At 34.0% G+C, this 22,342-nt stretch overlaps 2 protein-coding genes across 3 annotated transcripts; one reads left to right on the top strand and one right to left on the bottom strand.

Moving 5' to 3' along the window:
- Positions 1,236 to 4,810, top strand: LOC109345968 (outer envelope pore protein 16-3, chloroplastic/mitochondrial-like). Its single transcript, XM_019585285.1, has 3 exons — positions 1,236 to 1,349; positions 2,799 to 3,144; positions 4,347 to 4,810. The coding sequence occupies exons 2-3, from the start codon at positions 2,814 to 2,816 to the stop codon at positions 4,493 to 4,495; spliced, it is 480 nt and encodes a 159-aa protein (XP_019440830.1). The 5' UTR covers positions 1,236 to 1,349; positions 2,799 to 2,813; the 3' UTR covers positions 4,496 to 4,810.
- Positions 5,738 to 16,328, bottom strand: LOC109345969 (TBCC domain-containing protein 1-like). 2 transcript variants are annotated; one of them, XM_019585286.1, is made up of 9 exons: positions 15,736 to 16,326; positions 15,154 to 15,294; positions 13,218 to 13,592; positions 11,874 to 11,978; positions 10,362 to 10,502; positions 7,852 to 8,055; positions 7,521 to 7,613; positions 7,278 to 7,389; positions 5,738 to 6,078 (listed from the first exon to the last, which is right to left on the bottom strand). In XM_019585286.1, exons 1-9 carry the CDS (start codon positions 16,234 to 16,236, stop codon positions 6,035 to 6,037), a joined length of 1,716 nt encoding a protein of 571 aa, XP_019440831.1. In that variant the 5' UTR covers positions 16,237 to 16,326; the 3' UTR covers positions 5,738 to 6,034. The 2 variants fall into 2 exon arrangements, with proteins under 2 accessions (XP_019440831.1, XP_019440832.1); XM_019585287.1 differs by lacking the exons at positions 5,738 to 6,078; positions 7,278 to 7,389; positions 7,521 to 7,613 and adding an exon at positions 9,884 to 9,983 and having other exon boundaries at positions 7,949 to 8,055; positions 15,736 to 16,328.

Genomic DNA, 22,342 nt, shown 5'->3' on the forward strand with positions numbered 1-22,342 from the left:
TGTTCCTTGCAGCAAATATTATTATCTAGGACGAACATCCATATTTAAGGTTGTACAATATATAGGATCTAAGAGGTAGATCAACTCCTTTTTTTGTATTTATTTTTTTGAGATTCTTTTAAAACCACACTACATTTCAATAAAAACCATGCTCCCTTTTTAAAATAAAATTCCAAACTATCATTTTCTTCTCTTTCAAAACTTAGTTAAAGAAAATCTTAAGAAAACCCACTTTTCAGTAAGAAGACAATAAAATATCTACATGATTGAACTGTCTAATCTCTAAAATTAATGTATAACTTGTCAGATGTCTAAAGAGAATAAAAGATACATATACATAATAAGATAGGTCATACTAGTATAGACATATTTCAAAGTTTAGAAAAGGAAAATATTGTAGATTATCCGATATAAAATTCACTAAAAATGCCTTGTTGAACCGAGTGGAAGAGGTAAACACTTTAAAACCATTTTTCTAGTTGATAATCAAGTTTCAACATATAGACCTCTTCAACTTGGGTCTACAACTGTTGTTTCACTCTTTTGTGTCATTCCATGTGTCAAGATATATGATTGGTCAGAATAATATTTAATAATTACATTTTTAACTTAAATAATTTTTTTCAACTAATCAGAAATGAATACATGGAGTAATACATAAAGTGAAAGAGATATACTCCCCTTCATTTTTAGATGTGGAGGATATGTTTGGAACTTTGGATGCACAATTATCTCTGGGAAGAATTTTTATCCCAAGAACTTCTCTCTATACTTGATCCCAACATATATGTAAACTCATAACGATAGCCACAACTTGGGACTTCTCCACGAATTGCATCAAATGACAGATTAACCAAACTATCAAATTATAAATGTATTCCTTTGTGGTTTAAATTTACAAGGTTATGCTCTTGGATGGCTTTTAAAATGGACTATTTATCATCTAATCTATATTATAGCTGAACTATTTATCCTCTAATATATCAAAAAAACATTATTTACTCACATTTAAAAATATTAAATAATTATAATAGTTTTCTAAACCAGAAAAACTTTAAAAAATCACTGTAATATGTACGCAATAAAGTGTTAAGGAATACTCTCGTCTAAGATCTATATTATCAAAAGGTTAATAATTCGATTTATGAGAAAAACAAGATAATCATAAACCTAAAAATAAATTAATTTGTCATGAAAAGTGAGGAGAGAAAAATGGATATTTGTTTATCAACTAAAAAATAAAGAGAAAAGAAAGAAGAGGCACGTGCTAATTCGCGAAGTGTTTAGAAGGTTGACAGTTACATTACACTCATCACTGTAGCTTCCAAATCTCCCTTCTCTTCTGGCAGGTAACACTTGTATTATATAACTTTATCTCTTCTTCATCAATAACGCATTTCACTTTATTTCTCATCTCCAAAATTCATCAATTGATTTTAGGGTTTTCATTCTGATTTCTCCTCTTTCTGAATGTTTTATTCTCAAATTCCTTCTTTTCATTATTACTATTGTTTTGAGTCATTTTACGCTTTTATAGTACAATTTTTATGGATCCATTATCATTTAGTATATCTTACTGTGGGAGTGGTTCTGCGATTTGAACTCGTTACTCAACATCGTCACTTTTTTTTCTTCAGTGAGAGGTTATTACATTTTAGTCCTGATACTGGTCATGTTAGTTATTGACTATAGGTAATTATCATATTAGTCCTTGAAATTATAGATATTGGTCATTATAGTCCCTCATGTCAACCATAATTGCGGTCACGGTTGTGAGTACTGCGATTGCATTCCTTGCTGTGCAGCCACTATGGTTTGACTTTTTTTGTGATTAAAAAATTATTTTTGAATTTCATATCACTCGATATGGCTTGATACGGCCCGATGCGGTCACATCATTGTGATTCGGTGTGACATCGTAATTGCGTTGTGATGTGCTTGTGGCGGTCATTGCAATCACAATATTGTGGCCGCATGAGGTGATGTGGTCCCCAATTTGTAACAATTGTGCTAAGACTTCAAAGGAACTAAAATGGGGTTTACTTCTTATATTGGTTGATGTATTGTTGATAAAAAAAGGCGGCCCAATGTAAGAGGCTCCTACCCAATGGGGTCTGAGGAGGGTAGATATACAGAACCTTGCCTTTGGAAGTGGAGAGGTTGTTTTTGGATTTGAACCCGTGACCTCTTGGTCATTCAGCAACAACAACATAACATTGTTCAAAACTCACCCTCTGGTAGATACATTGTTGGTATCATAGTATAAATATTGTTGCTTAAAAATGTATCTATGATACCAACCATGCCCAACACCGTTGGTAGATAGTTTGGTTCCTTAAGCTTGATGTAAGGGGTTCGATCCCTACTGAGCTGTATGGACAAGGCTTTACTGAAACAGGCAAACATGCTCTGATGATCTCTGCACTTCGAGAGGGATCAGTCTCTAATTGTCGGTTGGAGGGCACCCTTTGTTCTCATTGATAAAATTTACACCATTTTTCTTATGCAATAAAAGTGCATTATGAAAATTTCGAAATTGAGGCTTATTTATATGGAACTTCCTTTGTCCATATTGGAATGTTTTGTTTTTATCAAAATGCTGGTGGTTGAAGTTAAAATGTGCTTTCCATGTTCTGCTTGAAGGGTAAATGCATGTAGTTTTTTTTCCCGATGCATGTAGTTTTGTAGTTTAAGATGTTGTGATCTAACTGTATCTTCGGACATTGAATAGTAGTAGGCTAGTAAAGGATTGCTGGTCGTTGATATAAACTTTTTATTCTTTGGGCAAATTCATGTAGCGTGCAGAGAGAATCATGGACCCTTCAGAACGTAGGTACTTGGAGGATGATGACTCATCATTGATGAAAACTATTAAGGGTACAACAACTGGTTTAGTTGCTGGAGCGATCTGGGGTACTGTAGTTGCCACCTGGAATGACGTTCCTCGTGTTGAGAGAAATGTTGCTCTTCCAGGGCTATTAAGAACTTTCAGGATGATGGGCAACCATGGATTGACCTTTGCTGCTATAGGAGGGGTTTACATCGGTGTGGAACAGTTGGTGCAGAACTTTAGAGGGAAGAGGGATTTTGTTAATGGAGCTGTTGGTGGATTTGTTGCTGGTGCAACTGTTCTGGGTTACAAAGGTAACCTTTTTCTCTGAGAAATATTTTTATATGTAACCGAGAATTGCATATTTTAATATCTAGATTTTGAAATCTTGCTAATTGGGCTACCCGCTTGTTGATATTGGTAAACAAAGTTTAGCCAGTGCTTCAGGACCTATCCTTTTTCTTGTCTGGTCACTGAAGGATCATCGTCTGTGGAATTCTCCTCCCCCTCCACCCAAAAAATAAATTAAAATGAGAGTATCTATGAGTTGCATTTTCTGGATAACTTTCATTGAGTTGTACTTGGTTAGTATCATCATGGTCTTGTGAGAAGGTGAAATATGTTTCTTGTTGGAACTAGCTGGTCATAACCCTTTTTATAGTTTTCAGAGGCTCGCTTTTAATTTATTCCCTTATTTAATAAATTATAATACCTCATACAAATATTGAAAATGATAATTAGATTCTTTTTTGTTTAGTTTTAAGGAGTAGTAGACTTTTCTGATGCTTTCAAGGATGTTTTCCCCTAATTGCTGTTGCTTTTTCGTGTGTTTCTGTAAACATTCATGCTACATGATTTCTTATATCATTCATTCAGAGAAGCCTATAAATTGTGTAAAGTGTTTTATTGCCTAGGATTTTGCTAGCTCATTGAATTATTTAGATAAACTGTATGTGAAGGGAATAGTCTGAGTGATTGATGTTTCTAACTAGAACTCAAATTCTTACTACCGGCTTCATATGAAGTTATCAATTGTGTGATGATGGTAATGTAACTATTATTTTTTGGGTATTGTCCTATACTCTTATCTACTCTCTTGGAAGTGATATATCGTCAATTGTCTGTTGTCGGTCATGAGACTGTTGCAGAGATCCTCTTAGTTGAAGTGTTGACTTCTCAATACCTATATTGCCCATTTGTTGCATTTTCTTCTTCTAAATATTCATTAGTTTCTTCTCATCACTATTTGCCTTCTTTTTGAGTCTGTCCTTTCCTGTGCGAGTATGGGGCGTGATCATTTCAAGCTGTCTGATCCTGATACTGGATTGACTATTATATACATGGAATACCCATGTTTTGTGGATTTTTGCTTGTGGAGAACCATATTAGGTAAAATGTAAACATGTTTTCGTCAGACAATGGACAATGTTCAACCGTTCCTTGTTAAGCCGATATGGATTGCCAAAGCAGGATTATGCACTTTAACGAACTTTTTGTGCTATCCTTTCTGTTGTAGGAAGGAGCATCAAAACTGCAATTTCTGCTGGATCAGCTTTGGCATTTACATCTTCCATTCTTGATATCAATGGTCAGACAATAAAACACGATAGTGGGAAGGAGTATGCTGCCTACACTACAAAGAAAAGATCCAGTGTTGATTCATAATTTGTCGCTTTATGATTGAAGACATTTCAAGTTGATAGGAGAGAGTAAATCGCTCTTTCATAGCCTGATGATTGTTTTTGGCTGTCGTGCTATAATGTTTCTTTTGTAACTTGCTGGCGCTGCACTTGTTAAATTCCAATAGATGTGCTATTATTTGTTATAATCTGAATTGCCTAGTCGTCAAATGCTGAACACTATATACATGAAGCTGAATGAAATGTGGCTGAGTTTGGTGCTATACTTTGATTCTCAAGACATTTGGGTGCTGAATAATTGTATTGGTTCTCTGCCTTTTTCATAATTGCACTTGGGTGATTGATGAACTTTTCTGCTGCATAATTTTTCCGAACTTCATTGTAGCCATTGATTGGAAAATGGTGCTGATTGGATTTCAGGGATGGGGAGTTATTCATATTTTTCAGATGTCCAGTATAATGTACTATATGAATCTGTAATCTGCATGCATTCAAAAACAACCTAGGATTGTGAAGTTGATAATTGTTGGATGAAAATAAAGTTGCAAGATTAATCTTAGGATGAAAAAGCAAGCTAATTCATTTTGAATGTGGATGGTGTGTCATTTATTATTGTTTTTCAAGTCTAATATCTATTTACTGTCGGTGTGAAGATTTATATACAATCTACACATTATTTACCATTTATTTGAATTTTTTATATTTAAAAGTTAATAATAGTGCACATCTTTTTCTCCAGATTTTTACATAAAAGTTACATATATAAACAATGTACAATGTCGTGGATGATGCAATGACATTATAAAAATTTCAAAGTTCAATGCACAACCTTATTTTCTTTTATGAATCATTGTAAAATAGTGAGAATTAATGGTATTTGGGAATGTTGAGGAGGACAACACTAAAGTGATGGTGAAATTTAAGCAAGGAAGAGGTTGGAGATTTCCTATTGATGTCATGAACCTCAAACATCAGAGGAGGAAAGAGGACCCTCAAAGAGGTCTCGGAGATGGGTTTTCCCTCTCCCTTGGTTTGATTTGAGTTATGGCACCATTGGCCATCTTCTAAAAGAACACAAATAATTTCAATCTCACTTGTCTAGATAGCAGATTTATTCAGCTAAGATGACAGAACAAAATTTGCTGCTAAATTCGTATTTACATGAGGTTTCCTCTTCCAAAACGCATTGTAAACTCATAAATACATTTAAAACATTTTTTATAAACATAAATCCAAAAGATTTACCCAACATAAATTCCTGACGTGATTAATTAAAATGAAAAACTGGGAGGTGGAAAATTTTCACTAAGGCAAAAAATTAGGCTAACAATGTTACAGTAATATTTTTACCAACAAAAAATTATTACATACAGAGTGCCAGTTGTATTCTTCATTCCATCTGTGCAATGGTGATGTCACCCATAAATAAGGTAGGCATTCTAATTCGTGTTATCTGATCTCAGTAACCCAAGGGGCCTGATGAATAGAAGAGGAGGTTCAGAAAGGAACCACAAAACCCTCTTCATGTAACACTGATTAACTCCGTCGTATCATCGACAAACGATCACTCGCCTTGTAGACAGTAAAGCTGACGGATGTTCCCGGAAGCTGCCACAACAATAAAAAGTTATTAGCATTATCTGTTTTAGAGAGAATATTATCGCATCATTCAATTCATGTAGCTGATCTCAACATTAAGATTAAAGTTTGATTGTTATTGTTGATCTGTTTAACTTCCTCATAGTCTTAATATTTAGGACAACCAACTCTAAAATAACTATTAAACCCCTCTGTTTTCAATATACTGCTCATCAAGTGCATTCTGATTATAGGCTAATTTATATTTGGGACCCACATAGTGGGTCTGACCTTGGCTGGATCCTATGCATAATGGAAACTTTGTAGCCTCAGGTTACCCTTTAGAGGCTAATTAGGCAAGGCATAACCATTGACGTTTATCTCCTCCCTTAACAACCCCCAATCAGCTATAACCATTGAGAAACTAACTATTATGTATAAATTTCTGAAATCTAAGTTATCCTAAAATATAAACATGCATGTGAGTTTGCTAAAATCAGAGGAACTAGCAAAGGTGATTCTCACTCAATCTGCACAACTGTAAACAGGTTTTCCTTGAAGAAGAGGAAAGTTAAATTCTTGAAAAACCTATATAGGGTTCTTAGTAAATAATGCAACATAAACCACTGAATATAGCTCACTGATATGACTAATTAAATATAAAGATAAGAGAATCTAAAATTCAGAAAAGGGGGAGGCTTGTTTGATTAAAAGTTCAAAAGATAATGACTTGTAAGTGACGTTAAACAAATTATCATGCAAAGCATAGGCAGACACACAAAAAGGCAGAGACTTTTGAAAAAGAGAATTTTGTGGTGATTTGGTGAGCCTATCCAACTGCAGTAATATTGATTATTGTCTAGAACCAAAAAACATCTACTAGAGAAACAGTCAGCTTGGAAAATGCAGCCTGGTGCTATAAAGCTCATTCGAAATGCAGGGTTCGGGGAAGGGTATGTAGATCTATAGGAGGCAACCTTAGCTTGCATTGGCAAGAGGCATGTTTAAAGGAAGTACCCCAAAAAAATAATTAGGGGAATGGGAAGACCAGTGTTCCTTTTTCTTATTAGAAAGAAGACAGCATTACTAGTAGGGCGGAAAGTTAAATTTGTTTGAATAAAAGGTAATACAAAAATATCACCCAAAATATGCATTAAAAATCATTTCCAAAAAAAGCATTGAAAAATTATTACCCAAAAAGGGCATTAACAAAAAGGAGTGACAGTTACCATATAACCAGTCCTTGAAGTACACATGTAGACCAGAAGACAGTTCCTTTTTACGACTTTCTTCTAGAGGTGCTTCTCGTAAGAGCTGCCTTATCTCCTCTAGATTCTTTTGCTGAAGACAAGATACAATTTTATTCAATTAAATAATTTTGGAACATAACTCAAGCTCAGCTACTTAAAGTTTGTACATAAAAAATTAGAAATCCAATCATAGAAATATTCATTGGTTAACTCTGAACATACATTTCTAAGCTGAGATGTCATATAAGCATCCGGTAACGTGAACGGATTATTTTCTGTAGACCCAGTGGATTCTCCTCCAAGCCAGTTTGGAATCTGCAAACCAGGGATATGGACAGAAAAAAGTATATGACTAAATAAAGGAGAAAGAAAAACATATTTTTTATGAAAAGGGACGAAATGAAAAGAAATATACATCTCAACCATTCTTCAACCCGGGAAAATTTATAAAACAAACACATAATATACAAGCCAATAGTGAACATGTCGAAATCAATTAAATTTGAATACAAAAAAAAATATTCGTAAGTCAGCACAAAAGAACAAGTCATACCACAAAATTTGTAAACTGATCAGGGTCCATCTGTGCAGCAGACTCAGCTTGAACATCAGAGACACCTGCTGGATGAGATAATGAATCATGATGGTCAACCATGCCCAATGCCAGAGGTTCACCCCATCGATTCACTGTCGGCAGAATTCCAACTTCATTCATATGCTCTTCCAACTGGGAGTAGAAAGTATTATAGGGAGCCACCTGTAAACACCATGAGGAAAAAAACAAATTCAGATGATAAGACAGAATTTTAAAGAAAAACACATACATGACACAAGGAAGTGCGATATAAAAGGAAAAGCAGAAATGTCAGCAAAAAAGGGACCTTTTATAAGAGTTAGCATAACCAAACACTCATACATTGGTGCTGATATAAAAGAATGGTTAATAAATTTGTCATTAGATATTGATGATAAACTCAATGCTTTATTTTGAGGAGCATCAAATTTACTAATCTCACAAGACTCTTACAGTTTATCCATTTCATCACTTCAAGCTTAATTATAGACATGGAGCTAATATTTTTTATCTTTTACTCTAATTATATAAATATTAACCAAACCTTACATGTAAATCTTTTTTTTAAATAATAATCAAAACACTAGTATTTAGGGGCAAAAATTACCAAAATGTTCAATAAATGTAGTTAAATAAATAGAGAACCTCAGGCACTTGTAATATGCCTACAAGTATTAGTAATTAACACATGTGTCACAGTCAAGTATTTTTATGCCACTAGTAATTTCATAAATAGCTGCAGTGTTTGTAGTGATTTTGCTAGCTTTCCCTGCATCTTCAAGAGATAATTTTAGTCATAAATGAGGCCAAATGAACGTTCCAACGGTCAAAATATCATGTGATTAAAGATATTACACAATTTTGGAAGGGGAAATAAGGATGCTACAAAAAACGGATATGGTTGAGGAAGCATGCAAAAGAATGTGCATGTGGCAGCAGGGAATTGGGAAGAAAATTATGCAATGAGGGAAAAGAAGGATGGGCATAATAGAATTTGGGAATCTTTTGGTGGCTTAGGCTGAAGGGCAGAGTCTGAATTCATACCGAGATGACTAACCACACCATTGAAACTTATTTGCGATGTTATGGGAACGATCACCCAAATCAATGAGTGAAATGGTTAGAATGGAAGAGTTTAGGTTCAATTCTTCTTATAACACATATGATGAGTCCTTTTAAGGTGTTATATGGCAGTTAGTCACCATCCATAATCGGACACCTCGATAGTAGCTTAAGTTGAACAATTGTTTGAAATCAGGAACAGTATTTTGGATGTGCTTAAGCAGAACCTGATCAAAGCTCAATAAAGGATGAAGCTACAGGCTGGTAAAACCGCAAGAAGGTCAAGTTTAAGGTTGGGTAAATTGTTTATTTGAAGGCTCAGCTGTATACGTTGACACCTTTGGCCAGGTACATCAACGACAAACTAAATTGTCGTTTCTATGGCCCCTATGAAGTGGTGAAATAGGTGGGGGCAGTGGTTTATCGCCTAGTATTACCTACTCTGCAAGAGATTACCCGACTTTTCATGTTTCCCAAGTCAACAGGGCACTACAATCTACATGCAGACATCCCAAGCCAACAACAACCTAATTTTCTCAGAAGATTAGAAATTGCAAGTTGCCCCTGCTGAAAAGTGTCGGTGGTTGTCTGCATGCTGCTGAATAGTGCAACTGAAGTACTAATCAAGTAGGCTAATTTAACCATCCATGAGAGCATGGATTTTGAGGTCAATGTGTTGCCAGATTTTTATCATGAGGACAAGGTGAAGCTGATAGGGAGGGTATTGATGGACCTTTGACACACATATACAGGTTACAGGAGAAGGGAAAGGAAAGCGAATGTGATGAACAGTTTGGCCAGGGGAGGTGATACAGGTTTATAAAGGATAAACAAGGATGTTGCAAACAATAAAAATGAGAGGGTTAAGGAAAAGTGTAACAGAATGTACACATGATGGCAGGGAATTGAAGAAGGCAGTCATGCAATTATGGCAGAGAGAAAAAGTTACGTGCATAAAGAGGAGGGGGGTGGGGTAGTGGAGAGGCATCACAGAATGTGGGAGTCCTCTTTTTCTTGCATTTTCCTTGTTGAATGTTCCTAATTTTTCCCTGTACAAAAGGAGCTTGGCTCTCTCTCTCCTTGAACTTGCCATATATTTTCCCAGTGTTAATACAAGAATTTATCATTGTAACATATTAAAATCCTGCATCTGGCACTAATTCTGGACAATACATAAGCAGCATTAGGTAAAAATGGTAAAACTTACATATATATATATATAATTATAATTTTCTAAAACGAAGAAATAACCAGTATTAACCACTTCTGCTGAGCTAGTTTATATCAGATAAAAATCATAGCATATCACAAATGAATCATTTTGCATCTTCTATTCTTCTAGTAGGGGCACCTCATACAGGTGCTAGGTTTTGTAATGTAACTGGCTACCAACTTTATATGATGAAAAAGAGTATGAAGAAGCTCACCTGCAGCTTATGGTTATCACCAATAACAAGAGGTCGCTGGTTCACTCCCAAAAAGAAAACACATTCACGACAGTTGGCAATACAAATACGTTTTGCTGCTACAATCACATGAACTCGTTCACAGTGTTCCACTCTTACGGCCTGCCAAATAAAAAAGTGTGATCATTAACTTCCTTACCTGAAATGAAGCACAAGCTATTCTATTACTCATGGTATGCAGAAGATTAGTAAAGTGCCTCCCATTTACCAAATCAATAACCCAATATAGACAGCATGTGTATGCATAAGATAAGAGTGGTTTTCAATATGACGAGTAAATGATTTTATTATCAACGTAGAAACTCTTTGGAATGGCAGGTAAATGAGTTCAGACGATGATTCATCCAAGAGTAAAATTAAAAAACTGTGAGACCATTTTCAAAAGGGTGTTAATGTGGTCATGTGAGGGATGGACAATTAGTTCATGTAGTAAAACTAATCAACTAATGGCCTGATTTCATGCAACAAAATAATACAGATTACTGTTTCGTGCATAAGTGCAGGCGTGCATCAACAATCACCTTCCCAAGCACTTTTCATATACCTGGAAAGGCTGCCTTACAAAGCACAGGAGCAGTAACAAATGATAAAACACTCCTTTTAAATCTTTTGTGATGAACAGACAGCAGCACAAGAAACTATTGCATTCATACAAGTATAGGCATCAGCTATAATCCCCCTAACCAAAAAAAGTTGAAATCTTTACTTCTGCACATTCAATCTCTGATAGATTCCCATCTCTCCATTTTCCTTCTCTTTTCCATTCTTAAACATGAACTCCGCTCTTGTTTACCACTACAGAAGAGTTTTTTCAGATAAGGAAATTGGAAATATGAACAATTGAGAGAAGGGAGACACTGTATCTAAGCTACATGTTTGCTTACAAACAAAATACTATTGAAAATGTATTCAACTCAATAACAACACAGAAAACTAGTGCCAGCCCCCCTTCACAAGCATATACAACTTCGTCATCATAATTTTTGCCACTCCATATAGGACTCATATATATGATGAGGCTGAGTCTGCCTTCAACAAAAACAACATGATGCAAAAATATGTGAAAAAGGAGATTTAGAATGGGGTACTCTTCTGAGTACCATTGTCTTAATAACCAACAGGCATGGCATTAATATATGAAAGAGAAAATAATTTCCTAAACTAAAAAAATGGCAGCTACAATCAAGCATATGTTAGTAAATAGTATTAGTAAGACAAAATCTGATAAAAAGAGCGTTCTACGCTCTTTAACTACTAGAACTATACTGAACTAGAAAACCTCATCCACTTGAAGCCAATCGGACAGTTATCATACAGTAGCATCTTCCTTTTATCTCACCCTACCATTTAAAGAAGACGGGGTAATATCATTTTCCACATTCCAGTGGGAAAAAAATTCTATAGTTGTTCCTTGTATATGTATGGACACATTATGCTCCACTAAAAAGGAGAACACGAGTTACAAGTTGTTACCTTGCCAACTGCTCCTAGAACAATTGTAGCATCTGAACATCCATAGACAGTAGCATATCTCAAAGGTGCTAGGATGTAGATGGCAGACTCTTGGCAATTTAGAACCTGCAATGACCGACCACAATTTTTATTAGCATACCAATCTTGACAATATTCTCAAGACTTGAGATCTCTCAATGTCCAAAACACATGATGCATAAGATGCTGATTGATAACAGTGCTTAAGTACTCCAACAAAAATTCAAATGCTAGCCAGCCTGATGATATATCTTTTCAAGGAACCATGAAAAACCAAACTAACCCAACTCACACAGATGGACTGGCATTGAACATTATAAATTATATGCTTACATAACCAATATTGTTATCCATATATTGGTTATATAGGCACTGTAATATGAACTTGGGGATAATCATACCACACAAGCTAGCTTTTGTGGTTGTAGAGCCCAAGACCATATGAACCTCACACTGGAATCCTAAACAATTGATATGCGACTCAAGCCCCATACCTTACAATTGGATCCAGCAGCTCCAAGTCCCTGACCGAATAAACCCCACACCGGAATCTCAAACTTCTTATGTGGGACTCAAGTCTCATACCTTGCAATTGGATGTTAAAATCTCACTACACCCCACGGCCCTGGGACTCATGCGGGCTGGCAGTAGATCCTATTGGTGGAAGATATCGTATTATCCTATCCTTTAATCCTCTTTATTCTTAATGAATTTCCTTTTTCTAGATAAAAAGAAGAAAAGAACAACTACTAGATCTGGGCAGCATAAGGCAGCAATGGTGCCCGCCAGTAACTTATAATGGATTGAGCACACAAAATAATATCCACATCATGAATCTAAATCTAAATCTGGTTAGATAAATTGTTCAGAACTGAGTTTACACATACAGCAGACAATCTCTTCAATACAGAAAAATGCATGTCAATAATACCCAAAAGGAAGTATCAATTGTTTTATTGCATCAACTTATTAAGTTGGAATACTAAGATCTAAAGAGGTTACTCATTCAAAAACAGATGCCAATATAGTTCGGATCCTCTCATGCTTTGAAAACAGGATATGGTCCAGTTGGAGAGAGAAAACACAAATTTTTGAAATATAATCAGGAGACCCTTCAGCCATACATAGTGGGTCCTTCCAATTAAACTTCCAAAACAAGAGAGGATCCAAATCCACAAAATAATATGAATAGTTAATGACCTACAAATATAAGATCAATGGCTTCAATGATATATCAAACCTTATAAATAATAAATCTAAAATGGAAGCAAAAAATATACTTGAAAAAATACAAATATCAGAAAATATGATCCATGAAAAACAAACCTTAATAGAGGAACCTTTAATGTCAGGCGCGTGCTTCACACATGATGATTTAGAGACCCCTTCAATGAAACTTGTGCTTCTAGTTCTTGTTGAGACTTTAACAGTGCATGCATCATTCATAGCAACATCCCGATCAGAGGGACTAGCTGGGCCATTTTCCTTTGAAGAGGTATGGTCGGAAATGTGTTCCAATGCAGAAGCTATACTCTGCAGAAGCCAATCATGAACATGTGCAGCGGGAACAGGAACTGCAGGCATTTCAGGATCCAAGTTTTCAAAAAATGGAGACATTTGACTCAAAGAATTTCCTCCAGATCCCTTGTTACCAAAATGAAGTAGAAACCCAAGGTGCTCAAACCTATCCATAGTTAAAACCTAAAACAGAACCATATAAAATAAGCAATATAATAACAGGACAACGAAATAAGAGAACAACATAAAATTTAAAGACTCAATCGGAAATAAATTACTAAAATAAAACATTTCATCAAGGAAATAAATAACCACTTGGCACGTTCATTCATAACTCATTTGACCAAAGCTCACTCATCATATCATACCCCAGCCCGATTCTTAAATAGAGGTCACTGATAAATTGGGTGAGTTTTAAAAATAAATACAAATTGCATATATGAATTCTGACAAAATATAGTATCACTTGCATGAGATTCTTATTCTTACATGAAAATCCCCCGCGATCCCAATTAAATTAAATGGCAGAGTGAGACATACTACAGAATCATGATTTCATCTTTGCACAAGAATATTGTAGTGCTAGTGATATTTAACAAAAGCATAATACAAAGTTGCAATCATACTGGAAGGGACACAAAAGGAAATCTATTTACTCCAAAATTCTTAACTGGTATCTTCATCACACAACATATATCGTAATTTGGTAAATGGCACACAGCAAAATAATATACAGCAACCAAGCCTTGATCCAAGGAGCTAAAACCTTAACCACAACAACATCAACACCCAAGACTCAACAGTTGCAAACAAAAAAAGGATACAACAAATAATACAAAACTACTTCGCCTGATGTTCAAGAACTATGCCTGCTTTGCATGGGACGTTACAGGAACATCATATGAATTACAAGAATGGATCTCAAAGATGAAAATATATAGGCTGTGTTTGACGCAACTGGATGAAAAAAGCTAAATGAAACCTGGAAATCCTACTTAAGACTGAAAGTAAGGGGCTAAAAATAAAAGCTTATGACTGATAAGCTAGCTGATTGTATTGGAAGTGTTTGATAAAATTATTTCATTAACTATCTAATATGTAAACTGGTGTATTAATTGACCTATTATAAGCCAGAGACTTTTTAAAAGACTTCACTGAAACAAACAAGACCACTGGACTATTTTTGGTCAACCAACCTCGTGGACTAGCTTATAAGCCCATCAAGAGTGTTGTTGAACACACATGATGTGGAGAGCGTCAATGGTAGCCGGGTCGACTAAATGTGTTGTTTTTCACATGTTATCTCCATGTATTAATATGATTTAACTATGAATTTGTCGTTTTTTAACATGCCTTTTTTTGGGTTTGGCCAGAATTAGTAACTAATCAAACTCAATTATTCTGTTCCTTTATTTTGGTATTTTGTTTTATATCTTTTTTGTTAGTGATTCTGTTTGGTTTCTGATTCGAAAAGGAATTCAATTAGCCAATACTTAATGTGGCCACCATCCTTAAATATGTGATCCTTCTTCATGTGAAAACAGAAGAAAACACTGTTTTTCTTCACAGGAACTCTTCCTGGTGTGAGACGCTACCAAAACAGCATACAAAATACAAGAATGAATCCTAAAGATGAAAAATATGTAATGTAGCAATATCCAAAAAAATTAAGAGTACGTAAAAATAATCTATTACAGTGAAAATAAACAACTTATGGGTAGCATTCAGTAAATTAATAACAAACCAGAGATTCTTCTCCTTCCACCTCCACTGGCTCTGCTAAAAGAGACAGAATGTTTGCCAAATGCTTTTGCAGATACGACAACTGATGTGCCTCTTCATCAACCTGTGATGGCATAAATCGTCGACTGTTGCTTCGCACAAGCTGCAAAACATTAAAAGCCAAAAGTGAGTATATAGAAATAACAAAACAAATCAACATTTCCATATCGAGTTCCGAACACGAAATTTGGAGCCTGTTTGATTAGGTATTTTCCTTTAAAATGTGTTTTTATTAAAAAGAATCAGTTATGCTGAAATCCATGTCATTCCATGCTTGTTTGGTACACATTTATTTAGGGGAAAAAACAGTTATGCTGAACCACATTTTTTTTGTTAATTAAGCCTAAACAAACTGGTCCTTGATTTCCAAAATCGATCCATTCGATTGAAATCATTTCAAATTTTCTACGTCATACGGAAATAGATAGCAATTTCCAAACTTACAGAAATCAAATCATGCATTAATAAAAAACACACAGAAAATTTCGGCATGAAAATTTTCGATTTCAAGGATCGAAACGAAAAAACAGAGAATTGAATTAACCTGAAGCGGCGATAGAGCTGATAAGTAACCGTCAAAGGCAGAAGTAGAAGGCCATACATCGCTGACAGCAGCAGAATCCTTATGCGTTCTCGGAAGAAGCTTCTTATAGGTTTGAACATATAGGAACAAAACAAGATCGAAAACGTCGACTCCAACGGCGTCGTTTTCGCCAGGTACGGAATTCACGAGAGGTTCGGTTTCCGAAGGGAGTACCGAAGCGATGGTGTCAATGACGAGCCTAGCGTGTTCGATTGAGATCTGGAGTGACTCAGCGATTGCGTCTGAGTCAACTCGGTTGTTAGAGGATTGTTCTAGAAGCTTCTTTTTCAGATGGATTAGAGTTTGGGTTGGGTCAGAGAAAATGAGCTTCGGAATTGGTAAGAGGCCGTGCTCGAAAGGCTCACGCCGCGGGTGAACGACGGTGGTTAGGTCCCACGGTGGTGGTTGTGTGGGACTCGTTTTGGAAGGTGATGACGTGGCTGGTTCGGTTGATTCAGCCATGGCGTGGAGAAAGAGAGGGAAAATGATGAGAGAGATTGTAGATATTTGAATCAGAAAGGAAAAGGAGAAGAGAGACGTGGGGTGAGTTATGGCGTGGTTCAACGTTGTCGGAGTATCATTGCGCAGCGTGTTTTGACTAGTTAACTTTAATTAAAAGTTAGTTATAAATAATAGCACAAAAAACATAAATATATGTTTCTAAATATGATATATTGTAGGTGTGACTATGCACATTTTCTCTTCAAATTTCTCATAGGTCTATTAAGTTAAAACAATGTTGTCTTAGTCATGTTAATATACACCATGGATGTCATTCATCAACCTATACAAATTTTATTGAAAATATTTTAAGTTTTTAATCACTTTAAGTTAGTCTAATATCTAGTTTGCAATTTAGTACTTCCTCTATCCTATATAACTATCATTTTAAGGTTTTGGCACATATATTAAGAAAGTCAATTAATATAGTAAAATTATTCATTAATTTCCTTTAATACCATTTATCTCTCATGCTCAAAAATTCCAATCATTTTGCATTATTATTCCTATTTGAGACTATATCTATCTTATTTACTCAAGTGTCTTTGTCTTTTCGTTACTCCAATTCACAAAGTTCTAAAGAATTTTGCCTCCAAACAACTTTGCCTCCTAAAAATGAACGTGAAAAATAAAAAAACTTGGTTAGAATTTAAATTAAAATTTGTTTACCACAATAATTTTTAAAATTTTACTAGTTTCATTCTTTATATATATGGATTATGAATTTGAGAAAGTTCATATATGAAAAATTATGGCGGCAGAAAATCAATTATTTCTATATGATATTGACTTAAATGTCACCCCTTCACATACTGATAATGAAGACATTCAACATTTTTTTCAAATGTAGAACATTCTATGTTTCCAGATTTGAATGTTGTGCAAAAGAAAGTTACCTTATTGATCTCAATGCTCTTCCTCATTCTCTACAATCATCACAATCAAACCATGCTTTTTTGGATTTAAATAAGAAGTCATGTGGTGCAGATATGAATGGAGAAAGTAACTCCACTATGGGTATGAGAATATATTTTGTTTTTAAAAAAATTTCATCATGCAAATTTTAGAGGTAAATAAACCATGTTTTTTTAGTCATGACTAAAGTGTTTTTAATTAAATTAAGAACTCCCTCAATATCCACGGTCCAAGCAACTAAATTAGGAGAATGATCTGTCCATATTTTTAATCTTTGGTCCAAAGTGTGTGCCCAACATAGATGTCTTATATCTCTATCCATACAACCCACTTCTTATATATGAAAAGATTTAGACGCTAGAAGATCATCATACATTATTGTTTTATTTTATTATGTGTGTTATATAATTTATTATTTGGATTGTTTTATGTATCCTAATTATTTTTGTGTTTTTAAGAGAATAGTGCAAATAGACGTGACAGAAACAAATTTAAATAATGGTATCAAAATTATTTTTTGTTTTTAATTCTTTTATTTTTATATTAATTATTGATTTATTAATTAAATTATTGATTTATTAATTAAATCATTTAAATGTTGTTAGTCATTTTAAGCCTTTGAACTTGTTCTCGATGTTCAATTCATTTTATTTTTACAATGATTATTTATTTATTATTTTAATGCTAAATAGATATAGAGATTACTGAAACAAATTTGGAAGGAAACATGAATATTGTCCAAGAAAATTTTGAAAAGGATAAATCTCAAAATCAAGGATAAAATACCTTAGCAATGAAGAACATGCAACCGCTTATCATATTCTACATCAAAATAGTGTTAATGGAAGAGTAAAGAAATGAGTGATAGATATTGTGGCTTCATCATTTTCAGTTTCTAGAAGAACTATTCTACGTATATGGCGTCGTTCAAAAGAAAGCGACTTACATGATGTATCTCAAAGGAAGCCTATAAATTGTGACGTAAGAGAATTCAGATTGATCATGATCGAATTTGTGAAATCCCTTTTTGTCAACGGACAACCATTCGATCTTTAGTTTGTGCTTTGAATACTAATTCAACTTCATTGTTTAGGCTTCTAAAGGCAGGTGTCATACGTCGTAATTCGAATGCCAAAAAACCATTGTTGAAAGAAGAAAATAAAAGGTCTCGACTACAATTTTGTTTGTCAATGTTAGAAGATTATAACATACCACATGATCCAATATTTAAAAGTATGAATAACATTGTTCATATTGATGAGAAGCGGTTCTACATGTCAAAGAAGTCTAATAATTATTATTTGCTGCCACATGAGGAAGATTCATATCACACATGTAAAAGCAAAAAATTCATTACAAAAGTAATGTTTTTAGTTGCTATACCTCGTCCAAGATTTGATTCACAAGGAAGCGAAGTTTTCTCCATAAAAATTGGTGTTTTTCCCTTTGTTACCAAAGAACCAGCTAAAAGGACAAGTTTCAATAGAGTTGCGGGAACCTTGGAGACAAAAACAATGACTTCCGTCAATAGAGTTGTGATAAGATCATTTTTTATTGAGAAAGTCATTCCTGCTATAAAGGAAAAGTGGCCAACAGAGGATATCAAGAATCCAATTTTTAGTCAACAAGATAATGCTATAACACATATTAGTCACGTTGATGATGAGTTCCTTAAAGTAGCTACACAAGATGGGTTTCATATTCGTTTGATGTGCCAACCTGCAAATTCTCCCGATTTAAATATGTTAGATCTTGTATTTTTCAGTGTTATACAATCATTGCAACACAAGGAATCACCTAAAATATTGATGAACTTGTCAGTGCAGTTGTGAGTTCATTTGAAAACTTTTCTATTGAAAAGTCTAATTGCATATTTGTAACATTGCAATCATGTATGATTGAGATCATGAAAGCCAGAGGTTCTAATCATTATAAAATCCCACATTTGAATAAACAAAGGCTACAAAGGGAACAAGGATTTCTCAATCAATTAAAGTGCGATCTAGAATTGGTACAAGAAGTTCTCAATTATTTAAACATTGATTCATCTTGATGTTATGGGATTTGGGGTCATTACTAACAGGAGACAATAAACACTACATAGGCTTAATAAAATTTAGGAAGATAAATTTTTAACATAGTTGAAACCACTTCTTGAATCTATTTCTCTAGAAATATTTCTTCTCCTTCTTCAGGAAATTTATTTAAATCAAACTAATACTCAATATTTGCAAGTGCAATATTTAAGTCAAAACCTTGAGCGGCTTCTTTAGAATCTTCAACATTTTCCAATTTGCCTTCTTTTGTGTCTTCAACCATTTCATCTTGTGTACTGTTAAGATAGTCTTCAAACACTTCATCTTGTGTACTATTGATTGAGTCTTCAACCACTTCATCTTGTTCACTATTGAGAGAATCTTCAACCACCTCATTCTCCGACTCTTTAGCCATTTCTCCTTAATTTGTAATGTACGAAGGAGTGGTATAATTAGAAAAGTCAAATTTTATTTTATAATCATTTTATTTCCACGTTTTCTATTCCATGTTCAACAGTAATATTACATTTAATCCACTTAATATTGAAAATAGTACCACTTAATATTTCAATATTGGAAATACACAATTAATCAAAGAGTAATTGTAATGTTACGGGAATAAAAAATATTCATTAAATTATAGTTTTGGATAATTGTGTAAAGTCATATTGAGAAGACTTTTAACTTAACGGTGTAATTGGGGGGAAATTGATATTCTCTTGAACTTTGAAAAGTAATAAATAAAAAGGAACAAAATACTTCTCAAAATAGTGACAATTATATAGGAACAAATAGAATATCTATTTGTGAATTAGTTTCTTTTTATAGTAATGAGAAAGTGAAAGGTTTAGAGCAACCTTCTTTTTCTCCTAGAAAAAAACTTACAACTCTTAAAGTCTAATATACTTTAGCCTATAATAAATTTACATGTGGTTTTATTTATTGAGCATTTGAGTATAATTATATATTTATATTTAATGAAATATACTAAGTTTAAGAAAGTTATTTTGGTTTCCAAAGTCAAGAGTGGATTACAATTGGAAGGTGTGAAGTTGAAAAGGAAGACACTATAATGAAGTTGTAGAATTTAGGAGAATGCATTTAATGTATTGTTCTCTCTTTATATTTTGAGATAGATTGTAACATTTTCACATTTAGTGAAACCTTCTATTATTGCTCATGGTTGTTTCATTTATCATCATTTCAAGATGATTTTTCATGTTAAATATGGTGTGTTTATTCTTATCTTCTCAATTATATTTTAGTTGTGTGATATTGTTTTCATAACTGTTACCCAACAATGGTATTAGAGCTATTAGTCGGTAGTTACTACTTGTTGTGATATTCTTTATGATTATTATTCACATGTGTGATTGTATACTTTTGTAGTGATTGTTAACATATATTAGATGTTTTCCACTTATTACGTACAATAATGATATGATATTATTTCTAGAGAAATTGTGTAACCCAATACATTTGTAAAACAAATCTTTGTCAAAACTATGACAAAAAAATATGAGTTAGAGAAGTTCAATGAAAATAATTTTTCTCTATGCAAATTGAAGATAAAGGCAATCTTGATGAATAATAATTGTTTAGTAGCAATTGAAGGCATACCCACTGAGGTGATTGATGATAACTGGAAGGAGATGAACGACAATATTGTTGCCAAGTTGCACCTAGCAATGGTAGATTCAACATTATCGAGCATTACAGAAAACAAGACAACAAAGAATATATGTGATGTACTCATTAAATTGTACGAGATCAATTCACTTCACAACATAATATTCTTAAAGATGAGACTTTATACTCTTCGATTGACTGAATCCACTTTGGTGACGAGTTACATTAACAACTTGGATATGTTATCTACTCAACTCACAACGACATATTTCAAAGTAGTGGAAAATGAATGTGCGAAACTTCTATTTCGAATTTTACCAAATTCTTATGATCAACTCACCATCAACATTTCAAACAATAATTTTTCTGATTATCTATCTTTTGATGATATTATCGGAGCTATTATTGACGAAGAATTCAGGTGAAAGAACAAAGAATAGATAGATTGGAAAGCACAAAGCAAGCATATGCTTTGATGATAGTGAAAGGAATAACAAAGAAACATGACTCCAGTGGGAGTCACAATCATGGTAGATCAAAATCTCGATGAAGGATGAATCTCAAGTGCTATAATTGTGACATGATAGGGCACTTGAATAAAGATTGTTGGCAAACAAAAAGAGTATCAGGAAGACACCTGAAACAGAAACCTCTCAAGGTTGTGTTGCAAGTACTTAAAATGATGGAGAAATTCTATATAGCAAAATGACAATTAGTTCTAAAGGCGAAAAACAGCTCATTGATGTTTGGATAACAAATTCGAGGGTAACGTGTCACATGATTCTAAGTCAAGATTGGTTTTGCACTTATAAGCCTATTTCAGAAGGATCTGTGTTCATGAGAAATGATCAAACCTTAGAAATTGTTGGAATTAGTACAATTAAGTTGAAAATGTATGACAATATTATTTGCACAATTCAAGGAGTACGACATGTGATGGGTTTGAAGAAGAATATATTGTCTATCAGGCAGTTAGATGACCTCAATTGCAAGACCCATATCGAAGGTGTGATCTCAAAAGTTGTAAAAGGTTCTATTTTGGTGATGAAGACAAAAAAGATCATATATAATCAATGCATGTTTCTATGAGATACTTTGGAATAGGGAGACACATCAGTTGCAAGAGTCAGTCAAGAGGAAACAATGATGATATGACATCACAAACTAGGCCACATGGTAGAATGAGGCTTGAAACTCCTTGCAAGATGCAATATCTTACTTGGGCTCAAATCGATAAACTTAAATATTTGTAAGTGTTGTGTGATTAGCAAACAAGGATAATGTGTGGGAGTTTAATAAATCAACTGCTAGGAGTAAACACATTCTAGGCTTGATTCATTCTAATGTGTGGGAGTCACCATAAATATCCCTAGGAGGAGCAATATACTTTGTATTATTCATTGATGATTACTCCAAGAGATCATGAGTGTACCTAATAAAGAAGTCAAATTTGTTTATAGTATTCAAGGAATTCAAAGTACACGTGG

Source organism: Lupinus angustifolius, chromosome LG04 (genome assembly GCF_001865875.1).
Source record: "Lupinus angustifolius cultivar Tanjil chromosome LG04, LupAngTanjil_v1.0, whole genome shotgun sequence".
Lineage (NCBI taxonomy): Eukaryota > Viridiplantae > Streptophyta > Magnoliopsida > Fabales > Fabaceae > Lupinus > Lupinus angustifolius.